The sequence below is a fragment of the Orbicella faveolata genome, unplaced genomic scaffold (genome assembly GCF_042242905.1).
Source record: "Orbicella faveolata isolate gen_17 unplaced genomic scaffold, um_ofav_v1 contig_35, whole genome shotgun sequence".
Lineage (NCBI taxonomy): Eukaryota > Metazoa > Cnidaria > Anthozoa > Scleractinia > Merulinidae > Orbicella > Orbicella faveolata.
This window is the reverse complement of record NW_028301564.1, coordinates 1,959,603-1,986,159: the sequence shown is the minus strand read 5'-3', so window position 1 is coordinate 1,986,159 and position 26,557 is coordinate 1,959,603. Positions and strand designations below refer to the sequence as shown.

Below are 26,557 nucleotides of genomic sequence, written 5' to 3'. Positions count from 1 at the left end.
CTCCTTTACCCTCGAGCAAGTATCTCGATGCGAGCTCAGAGTTTCTTGTGACGGCTTTCATTGGGTAAACAAGACATTTACGTCTGCTCGCCGCGCTCAACATCCATTCGTAGGCACTTTGGTATCTTTATTTTTAGTTCGTAGATCTGAACTTGGTTGAGGGGGAGAAGCAGAGGAAGGTTCATGTTGTGTAATTCGTTCATCATTGCGGGATTACTTGATTTATCGGCCTTTCCCGGTTTTGTCCGCTCACGTTTTTTTCTTGCCCAAGTCTTTCTCCACGTATGTTTAGACGTGATCCGATATATAATGACTTTGTTTTGTTCCAGATTATTGGCGTCGGTGGAGTCCGCCATCATTTGAAAGCATCGGGAATGACTCGAACGCACTGTTTACTTTTAAAGCACTATTAATATCGTGACTTCATTTTAAAGCTTGTCTCATACTCCATCGGCCCTTTCTGGTTTATTTTTTATTTAATATCATCGACATGTAACTGAAACAGATTTTGACGCCTTCCTTGGCTGCAAGACGAAGAACCTTAGTGAGAGTATGTAAGGAATACTGGGAAAATTTCCTACCATTTCTCTGCGGTACTTACAGTAGAAGCCCCGTGCGTCCCGTCATGTTAAAGTAACATTGCCAAGGAAATAAATTGTGTTACTCAAAAACGCGAACATAAAGTGATTCAAAATACAAACTTTTCGCAAAATCGCCGAGTTTAAAGATGATTTCCGGTCCGTACTGCGCAGTCTCAGCACCCTAATGTTTATCAACATCAAAAAAAACCTCACTCGACAAAATGCGAATCGATGTTATTCGTTGTGGACCACATACCTTATCTTTGAGGCCTTTCAAATTCTTTTTCCAACTGCTTCATTGATTTTTACAGCTGCAAAGTCGTTTCGTCAAGTGATATGAGAAAGAACGAAGCATAAAGCTTCCCGTGGCTTCGCGTAAATAACGGCAGTTGAAATGAAACTTTGAATTTACCTCATGTATGTAGTTGCGAAATGTTCACATTTTGTGACGTCATACATGAAACAAAACAAAAACGTAATCAACTTTCCAAAGTGCGCAGTACGGACTGGAAATCATCCTTAAGTGTCGCGAAATATGCGCACCTCAAAATCGCGAATTAAACGTGTCTCAAAAGATCTTCAAGTAAAACGACAGTGAATGTAGCGTATTGATATCTCCGTTTTTATTTTAATTAATATTTGACAAAAACTGGTCATGCGTTTTCTCAAATAATTTCCTAGTTATTAAGAATCTGTACTGTGGGTCATATAAATTTACTTTTTGATTCAGTCTGGGTTCAATTACATCAATACATTTATTGCGTTCGTGAAGTGTCCAAAGCGAGGCTCGCTTTGACGTGACAGGTGACATCTTAACCGAATGCTCCAAGAGCTTCGTATCGCAATATCAGATCTTACTCTACAAGTATTAAACACAATAAAAAGAAATAAAAGAATCAGGACATTTTAACACAAGAGTTAAGCTTAGATATTTACTAGTCATGTTGCTTCGTTGAGCATCCTCTTTATCCAATTGCTTGTTGTTTACCTTACCTTCGAAGTTCTGCTAACGAAGCTTCCTTTCTTTCTTTTCAATATCTGAGGTGTTCTTGAGAACTAGTATGAACCTTTGGATAATTTGGCTACCTTTCATGCTATAGAATTCGTGGACCGACCCGTTCCGAAAACACTTGACATCTTTGTGTGTAAGATGAGCGTAAAATGCATGATTCTTTCCAAAGTTTTCTTCAGAATTAAAATCAGCATTCTGTAAATAATGTCGTTCGCGGAAGCGTAAGCTGTTTTAAATTCTCATCCCAAGTTTCCAAGCTCTACGCTGGGAACGGCTGGCACTATGGCTTCCCATTTGGCGACTAAGAAAAAGAACAGCCCGTATTTTCTGCTTCGAACTTTCCTGTTTTGTGTGATTTCTGATGAGTTCCTGTTGAAGTTTTGGGTTAGTGCTGTGCTCCCGTTTTAAGTTTTGTTTTGGTATTGTGGGTTTCTTAGAGTATTTCTGTTTAATTTTTGTGTTAATGCTCTGGGTTTTTGATATTGTCTTAAGTTTTGTGTTAATGACCATGCTCTAAGTTATGTGTTCCTGTTCTGAGTTTTGTGTTAGTATTGTGGTTTTCTAGGGTGTTCCTGTAGAAGTCTTGGGTTGATTTTCTAGGTTTTGTGATTCCTTTTTAAGTTTTTTGTTCATTTTCTGGGTTTTATGATTCTGTTTTCTGGGTTCAGTTGTGTTAGTGTTGTGGGTTTTATGGAGTGTTCCTGTTTACGTTTTTGGTAAGTGTGCTGGGTTTTTTGTTAATGTTCTGGATTTTGTGATTCTGTTTTGTGATTTGCGTTAGTATTGTGGTTTTTGTAGAGTGTTCCTGTTTAAGATTTGAGTTAGTGTTCTGGGTTTTGTGTTCCTGTTTCATGTTTTTTGTTAATTTTCTAGATTTTTTTTTTTTTTTTTTTTGCGGTTTGTGTTAGTATTGTGGGTTTTGTAGAGTGTTTCCACTTAAGTTTTGAGTTAGTGTTCTAGGTTTTGTGTTCTTGTTTCAAGTTTTTTCTTGTTAATGTTCTCGGTTTTATTATTCCGTTTTGCAGTTTGTGTTAGGATTGTGGGTTTTGTAGGGTGTTGCCGTTTAGGCTTTGGGTTACCTAGTGTTGTGTGCTTTATATTCCTGTTTCAAGTTTTGGGTTCGTGTTCTGCGTTTTGAGTTCCTGTTTTGAGTTTTGGGTTAATGTTGTGGGTCGCGTTATTCTGTTTTGTGGTTTGTGTTAGTATTGTGGGTTTTCTAGTGTTCCTGTTTACGTTTTGGGTTGGTATTAGGTTTTGCGTTCCTGTTTCATGTTTTTTGTTAATTTTCTAGATTTTTTTTTTTTTTTTGCGGTTTGTGTTAGTATTGTGGGTTTTGTAAGTGTTTCCACTTAAGTTTTGAGTTAGTGTTCTAGGTTTTGTGTTCTTGTTTCAAGTTTTTTCTTGTTAATGTTCTCGATTTTATTATTCCGTTTTGCAGTTTGTGTTAGGACTGTGGGTTTTGTAGGGTGTTCCCGTTTAGGCTTTGGGTTACCTAGTGTTGTGTGCTTTATATTCCTGTTTCAAGTTTTGGGTTCGTGTTCTGCGTTTTGAGTTCCTGTTTTGAGTTTTGGGTTAATGTTGTGGGTCGCGTTATTCTGTTTTGTGGTTTGTGTTAGTATTGTGGGTTTTCTAGTGTTCCTGTTTACGTTTTGGGTTGGTATTCTAGGTTTTGCGTTCCTGTTTTAAGTTTTGTGTTATTGCTGTGGATTTTGCGATTCGGTTTTGTTCTTATCTGCCACAGTACAATTGTATCTGTCGTCGTTTTATCTTCGCCCACTCAAAGTTAAGTTGGCGAGCTTGGCATTCAAGTCCTTAGTTATTACAATACAGTTATCTTACGTCAAATAAAACGTTTCTCGTACTTTTGAATCATATATATTGTAACAACTCCGTACTTAAAGGAAGAGTTATTTCAGTAGCTCCAGTGTAAAGCCTGTTTCGGAAAAAGAGGAAAACCAAGGTGTATCTTTACTTTTCATTACTAGTTAAAAGGTAAGGTATCTTTAGAATATCACAGTTTTTTTTTAAAAAATTCGTTCGGTTATCTTTCTCACATGAATTCTGTCAAGACTAAAATGCTCAAATTTATCGATTTTATTTCCAAGCTCGATTGCCGAACGGAAACCGGATAAAACAGAAAATTACTGGAGAGATAAATTGGGTTTTCCCATTTCCCATGATCGTATTTCTGGCTAAAATTATAGGGTTTTTCTAACAAATGTCAAAACAAGATCGACGTAGGACGCCCTGATTGTTAAGTGAAACCAGGGAGAATTTACATCCTTTCAGTTCTTCAGTTTGTATCACCTTATAATTAAGATGAATAAATGAAAATTAAGATGAGACTCAGGGGAAAGAGTTATTGAAAATGGAGGTACACAGCACATGCATACGGTGTAAAGGTTGAATTTCCACGACCTTCAAATGAAAATAGTATGGTATATATTACAGTGAGCGTACTTGAAGTCTCATGCAAGGTCATCTGTTCGTTCAGTGTAGTTAGATCTACTTGTCAGTCATGCTGGATAAAATACAGAGTTTTAAACATTACACATAACATTTAACAAATACTTACCCATTAACAGTGGGTTTTGATGTCTATTTTTTTAATAAAAAATAACTTATAATAGAGCAGGTATAAAGTTCTCAGTAGCTAATGACATAACCGTGCACGAGGAGAAATGTTTATCTGTAGTAAAGATACCGTGACTTGTTAATTTTTTATTCGTTTTCACCATATATATTTGTTTATCACCATCGCGATTATAAATGACATGTAAATTTCTGTCCAGATTTTTTTCTTCTTTGTAAATTTAAATAAATTCAACTTCTGCTCGGTCCTAAATAGTAGTTTTTTTTTCTTCTTTTTTATCATAAAGTTGGGCTAATATTTAAGTTCTAAGGCCTTGAAAGGAAACTCTCTGTTGTAGAGACACGTTTCTTCTAAAAGTGTCCAAACTTTTCCAAAGAACCAAATAATATTGTCAGTTTCCTCTGACTATTTTTAAAACAGGAACTCTTCAACTGAAACTGAAGCGATTTGAAAGGGACTTTGCAGGACGGGTTGGAAAAGTGACACATGATCAGAGTTCTGCAGGCAACCTGTTTGATCTCCAGATATAACTTTTACGTAATTAAAGAATTCTTCTGACTGGGCTTTCCTTGCCCAGGGATCAAAGTCAACGAACATGGATCATGCAAACTTCACGTTGAATTCAACCGCAATACCAACCACAAAGGACGTCGGTAAGGGAGAATACGCTAAAGGAATAGGTCCAGATGACGCTACGTGGATTTTGACGAGCGCTTTCATCATTTTCACAATGCAGTCCGGATTCGGCCTTCTCGAATCCGGAATGGTCTCCAGAAATCATGAAGCAAACATCATGGTCAAAAACGCGATTGATGTGATCTACGGTGGATTGTCTTATTGGCTTTTTGGATTTGCACTCAGCTTCGGAATCAGCGAGCGTAAAAATCCATTTTTCGGCCTTGGATATTTTTTGACAGACGCTGAGGAAAGCGAAATGAGGCAGGTGTTTTCAAAGTACTTTTTTCAGCTCTCCTTCGCCACGACTGCGACCACCATTGTTTCTGGCGCGATGGCGGAAAGAGCAAGCTTAAAAGCCTACACACTTTACTCATTCTTAAACACCCTGACATACAGTATTCCTGCTCATTGGATCTGGGACGATAATGGTTGGCTTCGGAAAATGGGCGCCGTTGATGTTGCCGGATGCGGCGCGGTGCATTTAGTTGGCGGAGTGAGTGGTCTGGTGGCGACTTTAATGTTGAAGCCAAGAACTGGTAGATTCGATTCAAATTCTCCACCGAAACAAATGGCTTCTCCTACAAACGTTCTCCTGGGAACCTTCATGCTATGGTGGGGCTGGCTTGGGTTTAATTGTGGCAGCACATTTGGAATAAGCGGAATGAAGTGGAAGCTTACCTCCAGGTAAGAATGTTCTAGTATAAAATGGGCCTTATTAACGGCCAATTAAATCATTAAAGAAGTAATGCAAATTCAGAGACATTTATGCCGTTTGCCGTAAACGTCATAACACTCGCAGCTCGAAACTCGTTAATATAACAGAATACTCGCAACTCGTTAATATAACGTACAGCTCGGAATTGGGCTTGACTCGATCTTTAAGTCTTGTCTTTCGTGTAATTATGATCTTTTACCGAACTGGTGGAAAGTCATAGTGATGCAGTATTTTTTTTACCGATTCGAGTCGTAAAGTAACATTTACCTGTATAAGGATTGCCATTATACGATGTTTTTTCATCAAGGATTACTAGATCATTAGTAAAATCTGTCCATATATTATTTGCTCGTAGGTGTCTTATCGGCGCGTCATGCAGTAGACCAATTTTGATGTATTAAAATTCAGCCTAACACAATAGACATCAGCTCGAGTTTTTGGAGAATAACTACAGAGTTTGTGGGATTTATTCCCCACAGCCTCGTGCTGAGGTGTATTGTTTCAGGCTGAATTTTAATACATCGAAATTGGGTTATGTTAGCCTGCCAGGTTAGATCACGAACCAAAAGTAGGCGTGCGTTCGTAAAACGTTCATTAGTTCTTGCGCGTTTACTCCAGTAGTCGCAACCTTTTATAGTCGGCTCACACCGGGGTACATGTTGCGCGGACAAGAGGCGGGCACCTGTTGCAGCCGCAGTATCCCTCATGTGACGTCATGCGCGTGTTTTTACGAAGAAAGATTTGTTTCGTCCCCGCAACATGCTGCATGAAATTCAGCTGGTTTGAATACGTGGATCATGAAGCAGGGACAAAATGACCTCAGTTTTGAATGTCGCATGGTGTACACTGCTCTTGCAAACTGTCCCCACAACAACACACTTGTATGTCTCAATCCGCCTCGTGTGCACCAGTTTGAGTACCGTCCCTTCAACATGCGTAAAATGTATACACACGAAGGGGCTTGTCACCGCCTTGCGTCCCTGCAACGTGTCTTCTAACCGGTGCGAACTTAATGCAATTTGTTAAACAGGGCAGCAGTTGTAACTATCAACGGCTCTATTGGAGGAGGGATACTGGGTATGATATACAGGTAGGCTGATACCAATCTGAATAGTTCTGTGGTCTAAGACTAATTTTTCAATCCAGCATAACTTGTATTGACTTTATTACAAGAAATACATTCCGTGATTGACTTCTTTGAGAATGACTCTTCATCACGAGGCTGACCACGTTCAGTTCCCTCAGTTCCCCGTGTAAAGTGCTCTTCCCCCACGTGGACGTATAATGAGCTGACATCGTTTCATCTAGGAGTAATACCGTGGGATCGAGACCTTCTAGATAAGGTAATATCGTTTTACATCTGTAGACTCGATTACCGGCCGCTGTTGGGGGAAAGGAACTCGCACTCCTCCGCGGAAGTTTTCTCCGCGGGGAGGAATGTAGACGGGACTCGAGAGAGTGGTGGAAATCGAGCCTGCGTTACATCTTAAGCGCGATTTATTCCTTTTGTTCTTACTTTCAGCTATATTTGTTTTAAGGACAAGTTACACATTCCGATTTTTGTGACAGGGATTCTGGCCGGGCTCGTCAGCATAACAGGTAAATGAATTTGCTTCGAGTGCAAGTATAATACCACTTTTGCAGCTAACATTTAGTCGAAGCTGGTCAGGCCTTCTAGGCTGCATTAAGATGGCTGGCAACGGTTTTCAGCATTTACTAGTCATGGGTAAACAAGCTGTGATCATTTTTTGACATCTTAAGTTAACGCCCCACCCTTTAATTTTAGTTTTTAGTGCTTCTAACTCGAAATGAGTTCGGTGATCCCTACATATTAAAATGGCTCAATAAAATATATATATTTTTTCGACTCCAGAGTTCGTTGCCAACGGTTTGAGAGTATTCTCATGTAATGAAATGGAATCACACTCGCATTATATTTCGTCCGACAATGTTTGTGTGTGTGTTTAACAATCATTTACATCTCTTCTATTTTATACGCAGCCATCTGTTCACTTATTCGTCCGGGGGAAGCCATTGTCATTGGTGCAGTAGGTGCTCTCCTAGCCTGCCCTGGATGTGCTCTTCTCGAGCAGCTCCGAATTGATGACCCTGTCGGTTGCGTGCCCACGCACGGTATGGCGGGAATTTGGGGCCTATTGTCCGTCGCCTTCTTTGCCGAGAAAGACATACTCGAAAATAGGTTCTCTCATGAATTTGGAATCCTCAAGGGCGGTCCTTGGTCCTTCTTGGGGGTCCAACTGCTAACGGTGGTTGCTATTGGCGGCTGGGCTGCGCTTGCAACATTTCTAGAGCTGCTATTGGTCAAGCAGCTTCTAGGACTTCGCATGAGCGTGGAGGATGAGTTAAAGGGTGCTGACAAAATGGAGCATGGAATTGACGAACGCGATCCGCAATCGACTCGAGACAGTTGTGGCGTCAGTGGGAAAGAAAATGGGCGCGAGGATGCATTGAAAACAGCAGATGTAAATGGGATTAGTTCGGAAGCTTCTGAAATTGACGGAACTTTAGGGCTATACGAAAGTAGGGTGTGAGGAGAGAACATTGTGTGATTATACTTTTGGTTCATTTATCCGCTTTTCTTTCTTTTTTTCAGAAATGAGAAAATCCGAAGTAGATGTTGTTTTTGTTGAATTATCAGCTGCCAATTGTTGTTGTTCGTCGATCGTGTACTCATTGCACATTAGACACTTATGTTTATCGTTTTTGAAGCTTGACGAGCAGGTTCTCTCCTTTCCCGCCATTGAGCAGTTTATACGGGGGAATTAGCACAGATGATAATGCACCCGCTTTGCATGCTGGAAGTACCGGGATCGATACCCGGATTCTCAAAACAACTTTTTTTTTTGCTTCAAAGCGAAAAAATCGAGATCTCCAATTGATTTTGCACATTATATGGTGACTTAATTTCGTGAATATTTTGTCAATAATTAGAAATTTAAATCATTTCGACGCCAGATTCACGAGAAAAGCCAGACGTCCTTCTGACGCAATATCTCTGTCGTTTGTTATTATGTAATTTTTTTTGTTAGTTAACAACAGCTTACCTTATGAACTATTTGTTCAAAATAAAGAGACTATGTCAAATGTGATGTCAGGTAACAAATATTCTCAAAAATGTTCAAAAATACTTCCCAAAGTAGTAATTTGTTTTATCTAAGGATCTGTTTTTCATGAAACTACCGGGAGATTAGCTCAAATGGTAGAGCGCCCGCTTTGCATGCGGGAAGTACCGGGATCGATACCCGCATTCTCCAAATAATATTATTTTACTTCAATAGACAAAATTTAGATCAACAGTGATTTTTAATTTTATTTGGCAAGTTATTTTCTTCAAAATTTTACAAATAGAGGTAAGTATTCTTAATTTTTTTTAAATTAGTTAATATGGTGCATTGATATCTCCTTTTTCATTTTCGGTAACATTTGACAAAACTTAGAAACCCGATTATTAAAATAATCTCGCAATAGCTAAGGCATCTGTACCAGGTGGAATTAGCTCAAATGGTAGAGCGCCCGCTTCGCATGCGGGAAGAACCGGGATCGATAGCCGAATTCTTCAATTGTTTTTTTTATCAATTTGTCATTGGATTTTTTTTTCACTGTTATATTTTAAAACGTGCACTGAGAATTTCTATTGCATTCCCTTTCAGGAGACGATGTTCGTGTCTTTATCTGTAGGAAACCGTAAATGCGCCATATTCTCAATGTTGAGCAGATTCTCATTGAATATTTATTTATTGAATGCGATTATCATTTTTTTAAATCTTCAAGAAGAGCTGGCTCATTGCTGGCGGAACTTAAGTATGGCTTTTTTAACACAGGGTGTCATGGCATCTGTAACAGCGCGCCATAATCCACCGAGGAAAAAAAATGGCGGCTGTACAGTTTACCACAATGCATGTCGTACCTGGATTATCAAATTAAAGTAGGCATAAAATCATATCTTTGCAACATTAGTCGCTGTATTACATTCATTGTGTACGCTAGGTTTGAAGCTTTAGGAAGTTTTCTATGCATTTTTCATGAGCGTTTTAAGGGATTTTGACGTTAAGAATTATTGGTAAATGCACCGGTCGCCATCTTGTTCCCAACAGTGGATTTTTTTGGATAAAGGAACATGAGCTTTCGGCTGTTGATCTACAGCCTTCGACGGATAAAAATGGAATGCAAAAGGATAAAATATATGAGCTAATTTCCCACCTGTACAAAGATGCCTTTGAAATATTCACATTAAAGCACTGATTAAAACATGGACACAACTTTCATTTCAACCAAGAATGGAGAGATAACATTAGGAAAAAACCAAATATAATGGACTTTTAGGAAATCCAAAGTTCTCCCTGTTTTAACAGGAAGGAAGGAAGATATGAAAAAAGTAAGCAAGAAAAGATGAATGCAGAATCCCACACAAATGCAAGAGGTCAGTTATGCATACATAACTTGAATGAGCGAGACGTACCTAACCTGTACCTACCCATCCCTTTCGTAAAATATAAGCCAGATTTCTCTTTTTCCTCTACATTCAAATATGGGATGTGAACATTCCCAGATCAGACTCAGTTTATTGATTTGTTACATAACCTAGTGTATACCCTGGAGATTTTGTCGCCACTCTGTTGCTAAAAAAGAGTGTTGCCAAATCAGAGTAGCAAAGTCGCACAATTAACAAGAGTAAATGTCCCTTACGAATGCTGAGCTATTGTTTGAAACTCGAGACGCATTGTCCTCTTGTGGAGGGACAGAATTAGGTGCACTTAAAACTGGAATAGAACGTTACTCCTACCAGCTTTCCACGCAACGATCGTTTTCAAACAGCACCTCGATCACAACTAGCGCACTGACCACATCAATGCCTAACACAGTTGTCGCAGACCTCATAGTCCTTGGATTAAACCATTTATTAAGGGAAACTTCAGATATCGAGTTCTGCACCAGACAGATGGTTTTACAGGCGATATTTATCATTAAGTGACAAAAACTGGAATTGGGATCGGTGGCCTGTTGGTCTAGTGGTATGATTCTCACTTCATGTTCAATGAAGACAGCATCATAACGAAACAGCCAATTCTACGATGGGTTTTGGGACGTCACAACGACCCGTTTGAAACAGTGGAATACTTTCCTCCTATAAAACAAATTACTTTCATGTTCGTGCAAAAAACAATTGTAACTGACCCCATAAAACCCTCTGGATGAAGAATAACCCTTAACCAAGTGTTTCTGTTGGCATCCATCTTTTTCAAACCAGTAGGAGAAGGCAGCGTTGTTACAACGCCGGACTTCGCGGAGGTCGCGGGTTCAAGTCCCGCTCTTCATTTGACCGCTTGGTTGGAGTTGCTTCTTGGTAGGCCCTAGTTTCAACTTCTTGGTCATGCTTGTAAATAGCCAACTGGTCTGCCTCCTACCAGTTGGGATTTTTAAGCCTGTTACATCTAGTTGATATATCTGTTTCCTTCAGTTTAAGTGACACGTCTATGAACTAGTAGGTATAGCTAAGCGCATTGACCACTATAAGCAACAACATTTCAACATTTTTTTGAAGCTCTAGGAAAATAACAGACTAAGGTAAATTTGATCTAGTCCTTTTGTTTTGTACCGAGCCGGAGGAAAAATTAAAATTTTTTTAAAAAAATTATCTTTTTGACAGCCGAGAGCAGGGAAATCAGTTACAAATCTTAAGATAGTGTGTTCCAGTTAAAGAAAAAATTTGGTCCGTGTGAGGGTCGGACTCACGACCTTGGCGTTATCAGCACCACGCTCTGCCGACTGAGCTAACGGACCAGACACATTAACCTGGCTGCAGTCTTTTATTAATTATAACTGCCTTCGTAAATTTTTTAAATTAACCATATCTACGTTACCTTCACAATAGTTAGATATAATACTTACAATATAATGAAGTTAAAAAAAGCCTTCGCACATGGAAGTTACCATACTAGTAAGTTACCATAAGTTGGGTCTTGTGAGGTACAACACCCGCCTAGAAGTGTCAGTTACTGCTGTGTATTCAAACTGAGTGATTTTATTTTTTAAGAAGTATATACTTTGTTAAAATAATTATCTAGAAATTAGAAGTTGTTTCCCATTTAGTTATTTTCTAATCATGTCTTGTCAATATCAGTAGCCTGCTTATGTTCTAAATAACAAGGAACTAGAGTGAAAAGTAACATGTTTTCTTTAATTGTATTTGTTTTTCTAAAATGAAATTCTAAGTACACTCGTCAAAAAAAGCTTAAAACTAATGACCAGGTCATGCCTCTAACATTGTTTTTTCAATAAGTTAGAAGCTTGTTTATTGAGCCAACTGGTTACGCTTTGGGGAATTAGCTCAAATGGCAGAGCGCCCGCTTTGCATGCGGGAGGTACCGGAATCGATGCCCGGATTCTCCATACTGTTTAATTTATTTACTTGCCACAATTTTAATACTTGTAGATATTATTTTATTCTCATTGCTTAATAGTAAAAATCAGTCAAAGTATCAGTCTGTTACCAAGATTAAATTAAGAAAACCAGCCCTTTTCTGCGTGAAAAAAAAAAAAAAAATTGGCAAGGGAGTGTTGAAGTTTGAGGGGTTACAATAAAGTAGTCAGTTTATGTTTAAAATCTAGAAGAATAACATAAATACTTTTTTTTCTTGTCCATATTTCATACTTTGAATGATTGACCAAATGAAATGCCCCAAAAATTTGATTTGTAAAGTAACTCAACATCCACTAAGTACGATTGGTCCGTTAGCTCAGTCGGCAGAGCGTGGTGCTGATAACGCCAAGGACGTGAGTTCGACCCTCACACGATCCTTTTTTGCGTCCGATAATAACTTAACGTAATCTCAACCAGTAACAGTACATTGTTTTCAAAACAAAATACGCAGTTTGCGCATTTTATCAAGTAAAGAACAATTAAAGATTGAAGCGCAGCAAGGATGAGACATAATTAAAAATTACAATGAAAACGTTCGCTGGCTAAAAAAAATTCAAAAAGAACATGAGCCTTCGGCAGTCGATCTACAGCCTTCGACGAATAAAAATGGTATGCAAAAGGATAAAATATATGAGCTAATTCCCCACCTGTACAAAGATTCGTTCGAAATGTTCACATTAACGCACTGATTAAAACAACTTTCATTTCAACCAAGAATGGAGCAGTAGCAAAAAAAACCAAATATACTGGACTTTTAAGAAATCCAAAGTTCTCCCTGTTTTAAGAGGAAGGAAGGAAGAAGGGAAAAAAGTAAGCAAGAAAAGATAAATGCAGAATCCCACACAAGTGCAAGAGGTCAATTATGCATACATAACCTAACCTGTACCTACCCATCCCTTTCGTAAAATATAAGCCAGATTTCTCTTTTTCCTCTACATTCAGACATGGTATGTAAACATTTCGAAATCAGACTCAATTTATTGATTCGTTGCATAAGCTAGTGTATACCCTGGAGATTTCGTCGCCGCTTTGTTGCTAGTTTAAAAAAAAGTGTTGCCAAATCAGTGTAACAAAGTCACACAATTAACAAGAGTAAATGTCCCTTACGAATGCTGAGCTATTTTTTGAAGCTCGCGATTCGTTGTCCTCTTGTGAAGGGACAGATTTAGGTGCACTTACAACTGGTATGGAACGTTACTTCTACCAGTTTTCCACGCAACGATCGTTTTCAAACAGCACCTCGATCGCAACTAGCACACTGACCGCATCAATGCCTTAACACAGTTGTCGCAGACCTAATAGTCCTTGGATTAAACAATTTACTAAGGGAAATTTCAGATATCGAGTTCCTCACCAGACAGATGGTTTTACAGGCGATATTTATCATTAAGTGACAAAAAGCTAGAATCATAAGCGTCGGCCTGTTGGTCTAGTGGTATGATTCTCGCTTCGGGTGCGAGAGGTCCCGGGTTCGACTCCCGGACAGGCCCCATGTTTACTATTTTGTCAAAAGATTTTGCAAGTCGTAACAGCATCGATTTCTGTGGCTTTTTTTATCACTGGCTTATTGCATGTAAAAAACTGAACGAACGAGCGAAGGAAGAAAAGCGAAGAAAGTAAACGAAAAATGATACTTTATTCTCACGCGAAAGCTTGGGCATGCGCTGAACTATGAAACTCTGCCTTTAATTTCCTTACCATATACAAAGCCTTCTTTGAATGTGTTTTAATAAATATCTGCAGCTCAGAGAATGTCTTTTTTAAATGAGCAAGGAAACATTTCCCGCGCAAAGAAGGAAAAAAGAGAAACACAAATTTGGCTTGCTTTGGTTTGCGTGCAGTCCTTATCAAAACAGCAAAGGGAGTTTTTAAACTGTTTTTAAACAAAGCAGTGTAAACTTGCTAATAGAGTTGCCGTTGGTTTCGTATTAGTGAAGCAAAAAGCTGCGCATGATTAAGCCCGGTTTTCACTAGTGGCGCAAGCACAAGCGCAAGTACAAACGCAAGCATTAGGGATGACCCAAGTAAAAACGAAATTCGATGCAAACACAAGCACAAAGAAAATCATTTCAACGTTCCGCTATTTTGAAGAACTGTTTAGGCGCGAGGTAATCTGGATCCAGTGTTTTCATTAACCAAACATGACCACGTGTGGTTAATATCCTTGGCTTGTGATTGCCCTTGTGCTTATGACTGCGTCAAGGCCGTTTCCACGGTGAGATAAGAATTATTAACTGAAGGCAACCATAGGTTTGCTAAGAATCTGGAATAAATGAACGAGTAATCTTTACTTATTAAACACGATGGAACTTAAGCTATAGCTTGTGGGTTCATGTCGATGTCGCGATAAGAAAACCCATCTAAAAATTATTCAAAAAAAATCCACTGTGGGGAACAAGATGGCGACGGGTGCATTTACCAATAATTCTTAGCGTCAGAATACCTAAGAAACGCTCATGAAAAATGCGCAGAAAACTTCCTAAAGCTTTGAACCCAGCGTACACAATGAATGTAATACAGCGACAAATGTTGCAAAGCTATGATTTTATGCCTACTTTGATAATCCATGTACGCCATGCATTGAGGTGAAATGTACAGCCGCCATTTTTTCCCGCTGTGGATTTTGGTCCGCTGTTACAGACGCTATGACAACTTGTGTCGAAGAAGCCGTACTTAGGTTCCACCACCAGCGAGCCAGCTCTTCTTAAAGATTTAAGGAAATAATAATCGCATTCAATAAATTTATTTTTAATGAAAGTCTGCTTAACATTGAGAATATGGTGCATTCACGGTTTCCTGCTGAAAATTTCAATGCACGTTTTAAGCTATAACAATGAAAAACAACTATCCAACGACAAAATTGAGAATCCGAATAACAGTCAATACTAATGATGAGTAATACAGTAATTTTGTGCAGGACGTTATGGCACACTATCTGCTTTTTATGGGGCGATAAATGAGGAAAAAAGAATTGCAAACCAAAAAGACGAAAAGACAAAAAAAATGTTAAAATGGGTAGCAAAAATATTGAATTTGGAGAATCCGGGTATCGATCCCGGTACTTCCCGCATGCGAAACGGGCGCTCTACCATTTGAGCTTATCCGCCATTGTACAGATGCCTTAGCTATTACGAGGCTATTTTGAAAAACAGGCTACCACTTTTCTTCAGGTGTTACCGAAAATGAAAAAGGATATTTAATTACACCACATGAACTAATTTAGAACAATAAAAAAGACACTGCTATTTGTAAAATTTTGAAGAAAACAACTTGCCAAATAATATTAAAAAATCTGTGTTGATCTGAACTTTGTCTTTTGAAGTAAAATAACAGTATATGGAGAATCCGGGCATCGATCCCGGTACCTCCCGCATGCAAAGCGGGCGCTCCACCATTTGAGCTAATCCCGCGGTTGTTACATGAAATCAGTCTTGGATAAAACAAATTACTAGTTTTGGAAGAATATTTGGACATTTTTGAGGACAATTGGTACAAGCTATTGTCATAATATTACAACAGAAAAATAACTGCTAAATAATATAACTGATGCAACAAAGTTTGCTATTATATTTTGACATTTTTCAATTATGATTTATTTACTTGTCAAGATTACTATTACTTGAGTATCATTACTCTTAAAATACAAGATGCCATAAAACAGTTCATAAAGTAATCGAGACATGCAATCATAAAAAAGCAACTGCAGGAGTCAAATAAAGAAACGAAAAAGATTGTTTCCGGCCGGGCTCGAACCGGCGATCTTCCGCATGTTAGGCGGACGTGATAACCACTACACTACGGAAACCTCGATGAAACACTAATGATCTTAAAACGAAGTATATCTAAACCACGTTAACGTGGTACTATGATCAAATTTTCCTCACTGTTTTCCATTCCCCTCCAATCTGATTCAAATATTTTAGTGATTTTCAGCTCGAAAAACATTAAACAAGGCCACAAACACCACCTAACACATTTATATGCTTGCTGGATCATGCAGATGAGGCACCACTGGCAAGTATCAAAATAGAAAGCCAAAGCTGGCCAGAAAAGCTTTTTCTATCGAGAGGGTATGTACCCCATCATGTTCCCATTGTAACAGAACTGTTTAGCTCATATTGTGCAGCACATCTAGTGGAATCTTACCGCAAAGAATCAAAGATTTCTGATAAAATTGGCAGAGATATCTTTTTCATTAAGTTTGATCAAAATTTGGTCGAGTTTATGACGTCATCAGTTGGCCAATTTGCATATTTTAAAATCTTGAATATCTTTGGAACGAAAGGTAATCTTTGAAATGGTAAACAGCGTTTTTCTTCTCGTACAGTCTACTTGTTTATGCTTTAAAATGGCTTAGATGGGAAAGATGCGAATTTCGTGATATACAGTAGCACTTTAAATGTACCATCATGTAATTTTTCAGTCGACCCCTGCGTGGACCTTAAAAATAAGACTATTTTTGGATAACACAACCTTACAAAAATTCCCTGTTAAACAATATGTGAAGCTTCGATGAGCAAAAGTAATAAAAAAGTGTTGAGAATTGAAAAGTTCGACCCCTCTAAGGTACCGATGGGATTTGAACCCATGACCTCCTGTTTACAAGACAGGCGCTCTAACCAACTGAGCTACGGCGCCCTACATTAGAGGGAGAGAGACTTTATGGATTCAAGAAAGAAACATCTGGTAGCCAGGAAAGAGAATTTTGTTCTCTTCATAAGAAGTGTGTTTTTTAAATTATGTGGGGGTAATGATCCTGTTCCTTTGTCTGTTTCACTGCTTGGCTTTTTTTATGCATTCTGATCAGATAAGGGATAAAGTTGGTTTCCTTTTTTTCAGACATTTAACCAACTGATCGGAATCGTTCGCTTGTTGATATTCATAATTTTGTGACGTCTGTCAATCAAGACGGGCATGTTTTTTTTCTTTTTTCATCTTGTAGCTTTTACCGAGAAAGCAACAAATCAGTATTTGCGCTTTTGAAATATGTCATTTCTGACGATTCAGGGAGGAATTAGTCAGAGATTACTATTCTGAGAGCATGATGGAGATGCTGGCGGGGTGTCCTGGGATGATTAATTAAGGACTTTTTTGGCTTTTGGCGGGAGATTTACTTCATACTTGATCGGTCAGTCTTCGTGTTCGTCCAAAAGTTTATTAAGCTTTGTTTTAACAGTGTCTTGTAAAATGTTCTAGCTTATTGATTTGTACCCTTTCCTCGGAGTTCTGAGGAATACGTTTCCACACATTTTTTGACCATATCTTAAGGGTACGCTTTTAGTGGTTTTTCGTATTTGGCGTAGCACAGGTTCTAATTGTTAGAACCAACAGTTTTAATTTGCAAGGAGATAGATTATCTTATTAGACGGAATACATCTGCATCAGATGACTGACTGACGCATCCTCAATAAACTATTCACATTGAATGTCTCGTGTCAGTGCTGAGTCAGAATTGCTCTATTGACATGACGCGGAAAACTCCGTTTACTCCGGAGTTGGACTGGTAACTACAACACAACACAGAACAGGTATTAAAACACCAGCTGAGTCATGGGAGTAGCAGATTAAAGCATTTGTCTATGTGTCTGGCCTGTTGGTCTAGTGGCATGATTCTCGCTTTGGGTGCGAGAGGTCCCGGGTTCGACTCCCGGACAGGCCCAAATTGTGGTTCTTTTTAAATAGTAATTAAAATAATCATAACAATAATTTTTTAGCAGGGAGCATCCTTTATCAAAGAAGTTTTTCATTTGGGCCCTGCAACTGTTTTCAGATGAGTTTACACCTGGAAAAACTAGTATTTTCCAAATTGTAGGTATGGATGAGACATTCACTCGTTCTTTTAATCTCTCCTTCGCTTCCTGTTAGACTTTTCGTGAATCCGCTGATCGATTTAAAGCGAACTTTAGTCACAGCCCAAGAGAATCCCAAGCGGCTTTAATACGTGCATTTTCATCCTCCAAGAAAACATCAACGCAACGCGCGTGTTAACATTATCCGCGGGAGAACTGGATACTATATCTAAAAATAGTTTGAGAGGAATTACCTTGAGACATATGGGAGGTTAACTATCTCACTCTTCATGCTCTCCTGATACCGGCGAAATGTTTAAGCAACCTGCCAAAATACTCTACACCCTCAAAGATGTTCACATCATGCTATACAATAATAGGGGTTAAGGCTATGGATTGTTTGGACTGATGCGATCATGAAATGGTCGATGTCATCATCTTTATTTTTCGCCAAATCTTATTAGCAAAACGTAAAAAGAAATTGATTAGTTATTCCATTTAGTTTACCTTGGAACAAAACAAAATGAACGGAAAAGTTTAAAGCGATGGCTTTTGTCCTTGGTTCATTTGAAAGCTTTTATTTAACACAGAAATTGCATTCAACCGTCAACTTAAAGCAGAGAGACTTTTAGTTTCTCCAGCTGAAACTCATACATTTCTGGCTGCCAAGCCACTAACAATCAGTAACACAAGCTTTGTTAAGATCATAGCTCGATAGCGTTATTTAAGGTATCGATCCTAATATGAAGTTGCTAAAGGAGCTCAGTTACGTCAACACCTTCCGTTTTTTTCCTTTTGTTTTGTTTTTGCTGACTCAAAATTTTGTAAGAGGTTGCTAGAGTTGGGTAGCAAGATATAGTCTCATAGGAAAAAAAATCGTGTGTTTCCGGCCGGGCTCGAACCGGCGACCTTCCGCGTGTAAAGCGGACGTGATAACCACTACACTACGAAAACCGGTTACGAATGTAAGATCCCATCCTCAATGGTGTGCTAATCAGAAAAGGGTAGTTTCTAATTTTTGATCAGGAGGACAGAAAAATAAGTCCAGGAAGTACAGCAAGCAGTTGAACACTTGCCTACTACTCATGATGCTCAAAATTGAAGTTTTTCAAAAACGGTGCTCTCCTTGTTTTAGCGTTACCATAGGATCTCACTCGAGTTAACCGTCAAATGGCCAAAAAATTAACCGTCAACCGTCAAATGAACAAACCAATATTAGCCGTCAAGTGTGTCAGATATCCTTAATTAAGAACTAAACGATTGACTAGGGTCAAGTTATGGTATTTAGAAACCAACGTGTTAATATCTCACAAAGAGATACACTTATGTTGAGTCCTTTAACTTCTAGTCACGAGAGCAGGAGATAAATGCGCGCGGTAACAGAGGTGATATAATTACATTAATTGGACAAACGTTTGAAGACTAAAGACGTAATTTTGAATGCACAAATTATAGGACTAATTGGATGATTCAAATATGAGCAAATTTGTACCCTTTTATGAAAAATACGGCCAAATTTGCTTCGACCGTCAAAAAACCAATAATGATAACGATCACGATCACGATAATAACGGTTTATTCACATCACATCCGCGCAGTGGCTGTTTGTTTGAGAAGACCTACTTACATGCAATGCAACTAGAAATTACGCTAACAGGATGGGCTCTTGACGCCAACTATATAGAAAATAATTATCAAAACGAAAAGAACCGTCCCCGGGTGGGCTTGAACCACCAACCTTTCGGTTAACAGCCGAACGCGCTAACCGATTGCGCCACGGAGACTTCCATGAAAACATTCTGTACAATTTTCATCAAATTTTGTGGAAGAAATTTTAACTTGCGTAAGGTTTCTGTTCCATTATTGCATCTTGCTCGAAAGACATGAAAAGCGAAAAACCGGGGGAGTTGGATAGTAATTGTCTTGGCCAATGAGACAAAACAAAACAGGTGTTATAGAACCAGTTCGACAGACAGAAGTAGATTAAGACCTTTGTTAAATGACGTTCAGCCACGTTTGGCCTGTTAGTCTAGTGGGATGATTCTCGCTTTGGGTGCGTTGTGAAAGGTGCCTGTTCGACTCCCGGACAGGCCCTTTGTAATACTCTTTTGTCAATGAACACAACATAGTAACGAAGCAGGCAATATCACGATGGTTTTTGTGACGTCACAACTGCCATATGAAACAACGGAGCTCCTTCCTCCTTTTTTTGCAGACAATTCCAACTGACTACCATGAAACCCTTCTAGATTAAAATATCACTTAACCAGCTGTTTCTGTTGGCCGGGAAATATTTCAACGACTTCTAGAAAAATATTAATCTTAAGTAATTTTGATCTAGTCCTCTTGTTTTAAACCGATCACGGGGAATAAACTAATCGAAAAAAATACAGGAAAAAGAAAACAGAGTACAGTCAGAGTACAGTCAGTTGGAAATCTTAAAATAGCATTTTCCAGCTGGTTTACTTAAAAGGAAAAGTTGGTCCGTGTGAGGGTCGAACTCACGACCTTGGTGTTATCACGCTATGCCGACTTAAATAACGGACCAGACACATTAACCTCGTGCCGTTTTTTATTAAGTACTACTGCCTTTGTACAAGAACGTTGTCAAAAGTTTGACCTAATGAAGAACAGCACCCGCTTATTGACTTTGTTCAAACTGATTTGGTTTTATTCTTTAAGATGTATGTATATATTGTTAACGTGCATTCTCAAATGATAAGGACATGTTTGTTGAAATATAGTTATCCCGAAATTATTTATTAGAAGTTGTTTCCCATTTATTTTCTAATCATGTCTCGTCAATGTCAATAGCTTATGTTCTAAATAACAAGGAACTAGAATGAAAAGCAACATATTTCTTAAATTATCTGTTTTTCTAAAATGAAATTCTAAGTACATTTAGAAAAAAATAAAACTAATCACCAAGTCATGCCTCTAACATTGTTTTTTCAATAGTTATAATAATTTGTATATTGAACCAAATGCTTACGGTTTGGGAAATTAGCTCAAATGGTAGAGCGTCCGCTTAGCATACGGGAGGTACCGAGATCGCTAGCCGGATTCTCCAGCAGTCTTTACTTTACTAGCCAATATGCAGCTTTCCATTTTTTGAAGGCAGACGTTTCCCCGACCATTGTTGTACAAATAACGGTTTGTAAACTTTTTATTTGGATAATTTTCTCTAGCTATCAGAGAAGATGAGAATACTCCTATTAATGAATTTTCCGCTGTCGCTCTAAAACAACGTGGACTTCAATCGACAAGCGGTAAACGGGCAATACCCAGAGCACCTTTCGGTATATTTGTCGCGCGGTACTGTTTTACGCTTTGTAGCGCAACCTTTCTCAAAACAGCTGTATAATACAGATAACACAAAGATTCTTTGAAGAATTACTCTTTTCTTTGCGACTTGCTTTATTGTAACCTGGCAGTTAAAGGTTTAATTTCATCTTTTAGAAATGAAATTGAGGCCTTCCTTTGGCACGGAAAGGTTAGATGGCCGCACCCGGGCCTTGCGAGCCCACACACTGCAGAGCTAATCCCAGTCTCCGTTGTATTAAACAACTGAGAGTATTTTTCTGTCCCATGGATGGGATGCTAGTCCATCGTAGTTATCCGCCCCCACCCCCAGCCCCCCACCTTGGAGCGAACTACTCTTACAGCAATGAAAGAAGAAAGAAATGTAAACTCATCAAACGAGACAAATCGACCAAAGAAATGTCGTTGAACTAACGCGACAAATGTAATCCAGGGTGTCTATTTACATTTAAGTAATGTTTTGAAAGCGCTTTATACTCTGATAAAACATGGGTTTTTGACCAATCAGAGCGTGCGCAGGGTCCTATCTATATTATAATGGTCATTTATTCGCAAATTACGTTCCATACAATTCTTGAAATTTTTCAGTCGACTCTTGCGTAGATCTTAAAAGTAAATCCATAGGATAAAACAACCAAAAAAATCCCGGTGGTACAACATGTGAAACTTCGTTGAGCAATTTTCAAAAATAGTATCAAGTGCGACATTTGTAAGGCACCGATGGGATTTTAACCCATGACCTCCTGTTTACTAGACAGGCGCTCTAACCAACTGAGCTACGGCGCCCTACATTAGATAACCTCGTGTATTATTGTTTATTTGTTTATTTTTTAAAAATTAAAATTAAAAAATTAAAAAAAAAAAATTGTTAATACATGTAGTAGTAAGTTGGTCACATGTCCACTTTCACGCTTGGTAATTTCCAGCAGTACTAAGATAGCTCAATACTTAGGGTGTTCAACCTCAAAAGGTCCACAGCGGGAGCTTTCGTGGTTCCTTTTAGCGCATTGAGCTGAAAGAATTAATATATAGATTTAGGCCAGCCTAAAAGCGTAGCTCCTGGGTCGGGTTGTTCAAAGCCCGATTAAGCTAACCCAGAAAAAGGTAGCATTTTGATTTGAATTTTGTAATTTTGCGGTGAGGTTTTCTGTATATTCTCTGTCTTCTGTTTTGACTTTTAATAATCACCATACACACAAAACAAAACAGCAAAAAAAAAAACAAAAACAAAAACAAAAACAAAAACAAAAAAACAAAAACATTTGTATAGAAGAAAAAGTTATAATTCGGTTAACTTTTAATCCTGGGTCAGCGTTAACCGGCTTCCGAACAATCCTGCCCTGTTTCCAACAAGTTAACCTAATATGAGCCCGCGATCCAATCGATAACCAGCACTTGGTCAACGGTCAACTTCACAAAAACACGTGACCTCGAGAAGCAGTAAACTTGAGCCCGCAATATGGTCTGTGATACTTGTCAGCGGATACCTTGTTTTGACAGGTGTCAACTGATCATGACATGAATGTCTAATATCAAGGAAGTACACGGTAAACAAAGGCTGCATGTCTCTGTCAACCTATTATTTGGAGTATGGCCGCCATGTTGGGCAACTCCGCCGTCGTCGTCGTGTATACGCGCCCACGAGCAATACGGCTAGCCATGATAACCATGAGAAAATCAACTCATGGGTTTCCTTTTCTTTCCGATATGAGTATGGGGCTCCGCTATGACAGGAGATAACGTGTTGTTTTAGAATTGATACCTCTTAGGGGTTCCTCGGGGACCGGGGTGCGAAAACTCCCAGAGGTCAAATTCTAAAAATAAAAAGATACGAGAAAGGGCTGGTATGGGAGATGGACGCTCCGGGTCATGGGCTCCTGATCTTGCTTTATTGACGGGACGGAGAAAAATAATCAGTGGAGTTGGACTGGTAACTACACGACTACACAGAGCAATAACCATAATAATAAATGTTTAGCAGGGAGCATACTTCATCAAAGGTGTTCTTCATTGGGGCCCTGCAACTGTTCTCAGAGGAGTTTACACATTGTGCAACAACATTTACACAAATCTCAACATGGAAAAACATAGTATTAAGTCCAAGTTTGAAGTGAACTTTTCTCTGCCAGATATTGTATAAGTGGGCCTATTAAGTGAATTTAGTCAACTGGTGAGGTTCCTTAAAGAACAAGTTCGCATTTAGCGACTATCGTCTCACGCGCCTTGCAGCCGCAAGATGGCAGGATTCTATGTCCCGTGGACAGAAATCGTGAATTTTATTTTTTAACTTTCAGCTTTCTACCTTTTGTTTCTTTTTTTTTTAACTTTCTATCTTTATTGCTGGCAAATATAACTTTTTTTGTTTTCTTTAACTTCCTACCTTGATTTTCTGTTTATTTTTGGACAATGTGGAGATAATTGTAAATAAAATCTGTTTCTGGAAAGAAAAGTAGGGTTCACCGTACGTCCAAGCTCGTTAAATCCAAGCAAAGCTATAGCAGTGGCCATCTGCCCTATCATTGTTCATTTTAGTACTGAGCGCGCACGCTTGATGCATGACGTGGCTCACTCTTCATCCTCTCCTGATACCGGCGAAATGTTTAAGCAACCTGCCAAAATATTCTTCACCCTCAAAGATGTTCTCATCATGCTTTACGATAATAGGGGTTAAGGTTATGGATTGCTTGGACTGATGCGATCATGAAATGGTCGATGTCATCATCTTTCTTTTTCGCCATATCTTATCAGCAAAACGTATGAAAGAAATTGATTAATTACTCCATTTAAAATACCCTGGAACACAACAAAAAGAATAGAAAAGTTTAAAACGATGGTTTTGTCGTAGGAGAATATGAAAGTTGAAATTGACATTTCACACATACATACATACATTTAACAAATGGTTAACGCCATAGCGTGCACTATTGAGTTATGGATGCACGCGGGAGGCTGCTAAGCACGAAAGAAGCGTAAGAGTCGCACGAGGCGATAGCCGAGTGCGACTCTAGCTTCTTGAGTGCTTAGCAAACCTCCCAAGTGCATCCATAACTCAATAGTGTACGCTATGGCGTTTACCATTTGTTTTATAACATAACATTGAGACATTGGAACAACAGAAGTCCTTTTATTGAGCTACATCACAAAAAAATGTTCGTGTAGTCTTACATGACAAGAGAAAACAAGCGCGTGAAAATTCATTCATGACAACCGACTGCACACCAGTAACTCGATAAAGTTTCATCTTCAGACAACTGTGAAGACAGTTTCGCATTTCTGGCAGAAGGACGTCGGTCATTACTTTGGAAACAATGTCTGTCAAAAGATTTGCTTTGTAAACATTAGCACACACGTCAGCAGCGTACACCCATGGGCAAATAGTAGACGCTAAATTAACCAATCAGAGGGTGCGCTTTACTTTAGTTATGTTATTAACATACATCCTTTATTGTTTTTCCCCATGGGGGCTTTTCGAAGACAATAGAATTGTCGTCAGCCGTCAACTAATTGCGAATAGATTTTTTGGTTTCTCCGACTAAAACTCGTACATTTCTGGTTACTAACCCACTAACTATCAATAACATAAGCTTTTTTTAAGATCATAGCTCGATAGCGTTATTTAAGGTATCGATCCTAATATGAAGTTGCTAAAGGATAAAAGATTAATGGAGCTCAGTTACGTCAACACCTTTCGTTTTTTTCCTTTTGTTCTGTTTTCGATGACTCAAAATTTTGTAGGAGCTAGCTAGAGTTGAGTAGTAAGATATAGCCTCATAGGAAAAAAAAAAAATGTGTTTCCGGTCGGGCTGGAACCGGCGACCTTCCGCGTGTGAAGAGGACGTGATAGCCACTACACTACGTACGAAAACCAGTTACGAATGAAAGCTGCCATACTCAGTGGTGTGCTAATCAGGAACTCGTAGTTTCTAGTTTTTTGATTAGGAAGACAGAAAAAATAAGTCCACGAAGTAGAGCAAACAGTTGAATATTTGCCTACTACTCACGATGCTCAATATTGAAGTTTTTCAAAAACAACGCTATCCTTGTTTTAGCATTAGGTAGAGGGTCTCAATGGTGTTAACCGTCAAATGGCCAAAACATTAACCGTCAACCGTCAAAACCGCAATATTTTTACCGTCAATCATCAAATGAGCAAAGCAATATTAGCCGTCAAATGTCTCAGATATCCTTAATTAAGACCTAAACGATTGATTAGGGGCAAGGTATGCTGTTTATAAAGGAACGTTTTAATATATCACAAAAAGAATGCTTGTGTTCAAGTTCTTCAACTTCTAGTCACCCAAGCAGGCGATGAATGCGCGCGGCGATAACAAAGGTGATGTAATTACGTTGACAAGACAAACATTTAAAGACTAAAGACGTAATATTGATTGCATAAATTATAGTACTAATTAGATTATTCAAATATGGACAAATTTGTACCCTTTTATGAAAAATTACAGCCAAATTTGCTTCAACCGTCAAAAAGCCAATAATGATAACAATCACGATAATACCAGTTTATTCACATCACATCTGCGCAGTGGCTGTCTGTTTGAGAAGACCTACTAACATGCAATAGAACTAAAAATTACGCTAGGATGGACTCTTGACGCTAACTATATAGAAAACAATTATCAAAACAGAAAGAATCGTCCCCCGGCCGGGTGGGCTTGAACCACCAACCTTTCGGTTAACAGCCGAACGCCCACGGACAAAGTATTTATTAAAAAAAGTATTTATATTTATTTTATTGTTCTAGATTTTAAACATAAACTGACTACTTTATTGTAACCCCTCAAACTTCAACACTCCCTTGTCAATTTTTTTTCACCCATAAAAGGGCTGGTTTTCTTAATTTAATCTTGGTAATCAGTGGGAATAAAATAATATCTACAAGTATTAAAACTGTGACAAAAAAATAAATTAAAAGAATTGGAGATTCCAGGCATCGATCCCGGTATACCTCCCGCAAGCAAAGCGGGCGCTCTATCATTTGAGCTAATTCCCCAAAGTGTAACCGGTTGTTTCAACAAGTCACTAACTTATTGAAAAAAAAAAAAAATGTTAGAGGCATGACCTGGTAATTAGTTTTAAGCTCTTTTTTCACGAATGTACTTAGAATTTCATTTTTTGAAAACAAATATAATTAAAGAAAACATGTTACTTTTCATTCTAGTTCGTTGTTATTTAGAACATAAGCTTCTGATATTGACGAGACATGATTAGAAAATAACTAAATGGGAAACAACTTCTAATTTCTGGATAATTATTTCAACAAAGTATATACATCTTTAAAAATAAAATCACTCAGTTTGAATACACAGCAGTAACTGACACTGCTAAGCGGGTGTTTTACCTCACCAGACCCAACTTATGGTAACTTACTAGTATGGTAACTTCCATGTGCGAAGGCTTTTTTTAACTTC

At 38.5% G+C, this 26,557-nt stretch overlaps 1 protein-coding gene and 7 non-coding genes across 8 annotated transcripts; 3 read left to right on the top strand and 5 right to left on the bottom strand.

Annotated features, from left to right (window-relative positions):
• The first annotated feature begins 4,410 nt into the window (after nt 1-4,410).
• On the top strand, nt 4,411-8,859 carry LOC110048377 (putative ammonium transporter 3). The gene is made up of 4 exons (XM_089273410.1): nt 4,411-5,548; nt 6,610-6,669; nt 7,102-7,178; nt 7,581-8,859. Exons 1-4 carry the CDS (start codon nt 4,782-4,784, stop codon nt 8,129-8,131), a joined length of 1,455 nt encoding a protein of 484 aa, XP_089129536.1. The 5' UTR covers nt 4,411-4,781; the 3' UTR covers nt 8,132-8,859.
• A 4,580-nt stretch (nt 8,860-13,439) lies between these two features.
• Nucleotides 13,440-13,511, top strand: Trnap-cgg (transfer RNA proline (anticodon CGG)). Its single transcript has one exon. It is a non-coding gene; the product is annotated as a tRNA-Pro (tRNA).
• A 2,242-nt stretch (nt 13,512-15,753) lies between these two features.
• Nucleotides 15,754-15,826, bottom strand: Trnav-aac (transfer RNA valine (anticodon AAC)). The gene has a single exon. It is a non-coding gene; the product is annotated as a tRNA-Val (tRNA).
• A 759-nt stretch (nt 15,827-16,585) lies between these two features.
• On the bottom strand, nt 16,586-16,659 carry Trnat-ugu (transfer RNA threonine (anticodon UGU)). Its single transcript has one exon. It is a non-coding gene; the product is annotated as a tRNA-Thr (tRNA).
• A 949-nt stretch (nt 16,660-17,608) lies between these two features.
• On the top strand, nt 17,609-17,680 carry Trnap-ugg (transfer RNA proline (anticodon UGG)). Its single transcript has one exon. It is a non-coding gene; the product is annotated as a tRNA-Pro (tRNA).
• A 1,011-nt stretch (nt 17,681-18,691) lies between these two features.
• On the bottom strand, nt 18,692-18,764 carry Trnav-uac (transfer RNA valine (anticodon UAC)). Its single transcript has one exon. It is a non-coding gene; the product is annotated as a tRNA-Val (tRNA).
• A 756-nt stretch (nt 18,765-19,520) lies between these two features.
• Trnan-guu (transfer RNA asparagine (anticodon GUU)) lies at nt 19,521-19,594 on the bottom strand. The gene has a single exon. It is a non-coding gene; the product is annotated as a tRNA-Asn (tRNA).
• A 2,249-nt stretch (nt 19,595-21,843) lies between these two features.
• Trnat-agu (transfer RNA threonine (anticodon AGU)) lies at nt 21,844-21,917 on the bottom strand. The gene has a single exon. It is a non-coding gene; the product is annotated as a tRNA-Thr (tRNA).
• Between the last annotated feature and the right edge of the window lie 4,640 nt (nt 21,918-26,557).

Excerpts from the sequence above, each read along its gene's own strand:
- LOC110048377 (XM_089273410.1), top strand. The coding sequence starts at position 4,782 with ATGGATCATGCAAACTTCACGTTGAATTCAACCGCAATACCAACCACA. Across the intron at positions 5,549-6,609 it reads AAGTGGAAGCTTACCTCCAG|GGCAGCAGTTGTAACTATCA; the intron begins GTAAGAATGTTC and ends TTTGTTAAACAG. Across the intron at positions 7,179-7,580 it reads CGGGCTCGTCAGCATAACAG|CCATCTGTTCACTTATTCGT; the intron begins GTAAATGAATTT and ends TTTTATACGCAG.